Source organism: Sinocyclocheilus anshuiensis, unplaced genomic scaffold, assembly GCF_001515605.1.
Source record: "Sinocyclocheilus anshuiensis isolate Anshui unplaced genomic scaffold, SAMN03320099.WGS_v1.1 scaffold1576, whole genome shotgun sequence".
NCBI classification, from domain to species: Eukaryota; Metazoa; Chordata; class Actinopteri; order Cypriniformes; family Cyprinidae; genus Sinocyclocheilus; species Sinocyclocheilus anshuiensis.
In genome coordinates, this window is record NW_015557202.1 from 54,308 (window position 1) to 59,193 (window position 4,886).

At 35.0% G+C, this 4,886-nt stretch overlaps 2 gene segments (V, D, J or C); both read left to right on the forward strand.

Moving 5' to 3' along the window:
• Positions 1–1,145: 1,145 nt before the first annotated feature.
• LOC107678892 (T-cell receptor alpha chain V region HPB-MLT-like) lies at positions 1,146–1,763 on the forward strand. The segment is given in 2 exon segments: positions 1,146–1,199; positions 1,309–1,763. Coding segments are annotated over 2 exon segments (495 nt in total).
• A 2,167-nt stretch (positions 1,764–3,930) lies between these two features.
• On the forward strand, positions 3,931–4,420 carry LOC107678893 (Ig kappa chain V-III region POM-like). The segment is given in 2 exon segments: positions 3,931–3,999; positions 4,107–4,420. Coding segments are annotated over 2 exon segments (354 nt in total).
• The last annotated feature ends 466 nt before the right edge of the window (positions 4,421–4,886 follow it).

Here is a 4,886-nt window from a genome sequence, read left to right on the forward strand (position 1 = left end):
ACTTTGGTAAGAAAGATCATCATTTCCACTTTATTATTATTTTTTAGTTACTCAACATATGTAAATTATAAATAGTTCAATCTATTTTCCAGTGTGCTGGGGGCAAGACAGAGTTAAACAGCCTTCAATAGAAATGACTGCAAAATGAGATCCGGTTACTCTACTGTGCAATTATTCCACCACAACTACAAATGCATATCTCTTCTGGTACAAACAACTATCAAATAGATCACCAACCTTCATTCTGAATACATATTCATTTAGTGAAGGAATAACTGAGGCTGATATTAATAAGAGATTTTCAGCAACACTGGACTCCACATCAAGAAGAGTTCCACTGACAATACAGGATGTGCGTGTGTCTGACTCTGCTGTGTACTACTGTGCTCTGCAGCCCACTGTGACTGAAACACACTCAACACCCATACAAAAACATGAAATAGATAACTTGTGTTCATAGAGTCAAAAAGTGTGCATGCCTCTGGATCAGCATCCATCATCTGAGGTCAATTAGTGGAATCAGAGAAAGGTGTGAACAATTTTAACACTTCCAAACTCGGATCAATCACATGAGTCTCAAACCATCACAACAATAAAAAACAAACGAACAAACTAATTTAGGAGCCTATGCAGTGGGGACCTGAATTTGGAATTCAAATTTAAATCTGGAAATGTATTACATTTTAAAACATAAAAAAAAAAAAAGATTTAAGACAAAATAACTAAGAAATATTTAAGATTCATAACTATTTTTAGGTCACTAATCAAACTTTAGACATTGGCCTTGTTAACTATTATCAATACACATCTTTTCTGTTTAATTCTGCTCTTATATTTATGCTCTAGATCAGTAATATTCTGTCATGTCAAAAATTTGTATCATAGCAATATTAATATTATTGGCTCATTAATCATTCAGGTTTGTAGATTTTGTTAGTCAAAACCATCTGCTAAAATAATAAATATATGTATGATTTCTTGCCGTTGCAAATGTTGTAGAATGCAAACTCATGCAAAAACATGAGAAGCGGCAGACCGTCATATCACACAGAAAGCAGGAAGTTCCAGTGTGTTTGAGTGTGAAACTGCAGAGACTCACAGTAACACAGATCTACAGCTCAGAGCACAGAGAACATTAACCTGATCTGACCTAGTCAACATGGAAAAACACCTGCTTCTCATTTTAATTCTGACTTCAGGTACAATATGACACTTTTATTTTCATTTCATTACAGTGGTATTAATGAGATATATTGAGATAATTTTGTGTAACTTGGCTGACAAATTACTTTTATTTGTTTGTTTTAGGTGTGATGACTGCAGACCAGATTAGGCCAAATAAAGATGCTGTTGTCATAAAGGAAGACGAGACTGTGACCCTCAGCTGCTCATATGATACAAGCAGCAGTTATGTTAGACTTTATTGGTACAGACAGTATCCTAAAGGGGAGCTTCGCTATTTAATATACAAGGCTGCACGGTCGAGTGGTGGAAGTGGGAGCCCCTCTGATCCTCGCTTTCAGTCGACTACATCACACACATCCACTGAACTCACTATTACTGGTGTAACTCTGTCAGATTCAGCTCTCTATTATTGTGCTTTAAGAGTTGGAGCCCAGTGGTACAAAGTCAATGTGAAGCTGTACAAAAACTCTAATCAATTTTTCCCTTTTAATGTCAAGCCACATCACACCCACAATCTAGAATTCTCAGAATATAACTACACTTGTGGAAACACCTGTGTGTTGTTACTGAAAGGGTAATGAAAAGGAAACATGATGTCTTAGAATACTTCCTGAATTACAGTACATCACAACCATTTTGAAAGATCGGACTAAACATTACATCATCATTTAATATCTCCTCGGCAAAGTCTCTTGTATGGAGTCTCTTAAAGAAAGTTTCCCACTCAAAGCCAAATTATTCATACAGTGTAAACTAACATGTCCAATAAAAGTCATTTTACTTCTTATTTATTATTATTTTCAATTGATTCAATTCAATTGATTCTGACATTAGTTGCACTGTTTGTGCAATTGGTGCAATTGAATTTTTTTCAGCTCAACAAAATCTATTCAAACTCACCACAATGAGGCATCCTTCCTCAAATTCTTATATAAAGCTGAACCTTATGAAGAATCTGAAACTACAAAGAGAAATAGAGACTATACAGTAAGAATAAAAAACTTCTGGAAAATTCTGTTAAAATATTCTTCCTTTTTAATTTTGATCTGTAAGTGAGAATGGCAAAATTGGTGATTATTGCACTTTTCTTCACAGCACATGATTTTGGTAAGAAAATTGTTTCATAATTTACACTTTACTACTAGGCCTATATCTGTGTGAGATACTCAATGTAAGCACATGAATAATGGCTACATCTATTTTCCAGTGTGCTGGGGACAAGACCAAGTTGAACAACTTTCAAGAGAACTGACTGCCAATGAAGCAGCTCAAATTACTTGACTGTGCAATTACTCTACCAGCAGTTATAATAATGCATATCTTTACTGGTACAAACAACTACCAAATAGATCACCAACATTCATTCTCAGTGAATTTTCAACTGGTAAAGGAACTACTGAGGATGAATTTAAAGAGAGATTTTCTGCATCACTGGATTCAACATCAAGAACAGTTCCACTGATGATCAAGAATCTGCGTGTGTCTGACTCTGCTGTGTACTACTGTGCTCTGAGGCCCACAGTGACTGAAACACACTCAACACTCTGCTTTGATATCTGATTGTATTGATTCTGATTGTATTTCACATTTGTAAGTTACTTTGGATAAAAATGTTGGTTAGAAATACATAAATTCACCACAGGGAGGCAGCATACCTCAAGGTGTCTTTAAGGAGTCGTGCCTATGGATCTGAAGACTTGAAATATCAAGAGAAGAGCAACACAGAGGAAACCAAGAGCCACAATCACATCAGACAGAGAGACCCAATCATAAGAATACACTTTCAAATATTAATCTCTTTATCTCAACAATGGAAAAATGGGTGATTATTACACTTTTCTTCACAGCACAGGACTTTGGTAAGAAAGTTCATCATTTGCACTTTATTATTTTTTATATGTGCATTACTTCATATATGTAAATGATTAATGGTTAAATCTATTTTCCAGTGTGCTGGGGGCAAGACAGAGTAGAACAGCCTTCAGGAGGAATGACTGCAAATGAAGCAGATCAAGTAACTTTAATATGTAATTACACTACCAAAACTACAAATGCAGATGTTTATCTCTTCTGGTACAAACAGCTGCCAAACAAATCACCAATATTCATTCTGAATAAATATCCATTTAGTGAAGGAATAACTGAGCCTGATTTTAAGAAGAGATTTTCTGCAACACTGGATTCCACATCAAGAACAGTTCCACTGATGATCAAGAATCTGCGAGTGTCTGACTCTGCTGTGTACTACTGTGCTCTGAGGCCCACAGTGACTGAAACACACTCAACACTCACACAAAAACATGCAAAATAAAAACTCTCCAACTTTGCCAGCGTAACACTATAAACCAAGTAAAAACATTATAAAAAGTTATCATAATTTATAAGTTATCAAGTGATAATCATATCAGTAATAAACAATAAAGTGCTCTTTGCGGGGAACCAAAGAATCAAGTCATTGAAAAGTTCAAGATGAACCTGGAGTTGTGAAGTTCTACTCAAGCAGAGCAGATCTATAGCATTTCCATTGTTTTCATTATTTTGATCACTTCAACTTTTTTAACAGACTGCAATATGACCCAGAATGTGTACATTTCTTTTTCAAGGCTCTTGTGCTTGTGTTCAAAACGGTCACCTCCAACCAATCACCTGCATCTGAAACCATCAAAGTTAAAAAAAAAAAAAAGTCTGAAGACACACCTCTTCTGTGAGGACTGAACTAATACATTAGAATTGGAGCCCAGAGAACATTAATACACTGATCTGACCTAGTAAACATGGTAAAATGCCTGTTTCTGATTTTAATTCTGACTCCAGGTACAGTATGACTCCCTTTATTCATTGTAGTCATTTACAGTAGAAAAACAGTGTAAAAAATAATTTTTAAAGTTTGAATCAGTAATTATCTTATTTCTTTGTATTAGGTGTGATGACTGCAGACCAGATTAGGCCAAATAAAGAAACTAGTGTCATGAAGGAAGATGAGACTGTGACCCTCAGCTGCTCATACGATACAAGCAGCAGATATGTTAGACTTTACTGGTACAGACAGTATCCTAAAGGAGAACCTCAGTATTTAATGTGGAAAGAGGCTCGGGATTGGAGTAGCACTGGGAAGCCAGCTGATCCTCGCTTTCAGTCGACTACATCACACACATCCACTGAACTCACCATTACTAGTGTAACTCTGTCAGATTCAGCTCTCTATTACTGTGCTCTAAGAGTTGGAGCCCAGTGATACAAAGTCAATGTGAAGCCGTACAAAAACTCAAATTCATTTTTCACTTTGATTTCAAGCCACATCAAACCCACAATCTATAATTCACACAATATAATTACACTTGTGGAAACACCTGTGTGTGATTAGTTCAAAATATAATGGGAAAAGAAAGAAAACGCGAAAGAGATCAAAATAAGATGTTGTGGATTGCTATTAATATGCAAAACATATGCAAAACCAATCGTAATAGTTGTGGACATACTGTATATAAAAAAAAAAACATTTTAAGATTAAATAATACATTTACAAAACTGACTTTCAATGCTGGTGAATGAAAATATCACCAAAATATGAATGAAAATATGTATATAATATAGTAGTTAAGAATAACATTAACATTAAGTCTCTTTTTCTTTTTTAACAGTTTCTTCTAATAATATACACAAACACAATAACAATGTCAAGTGATAACAATGTCTAGAAT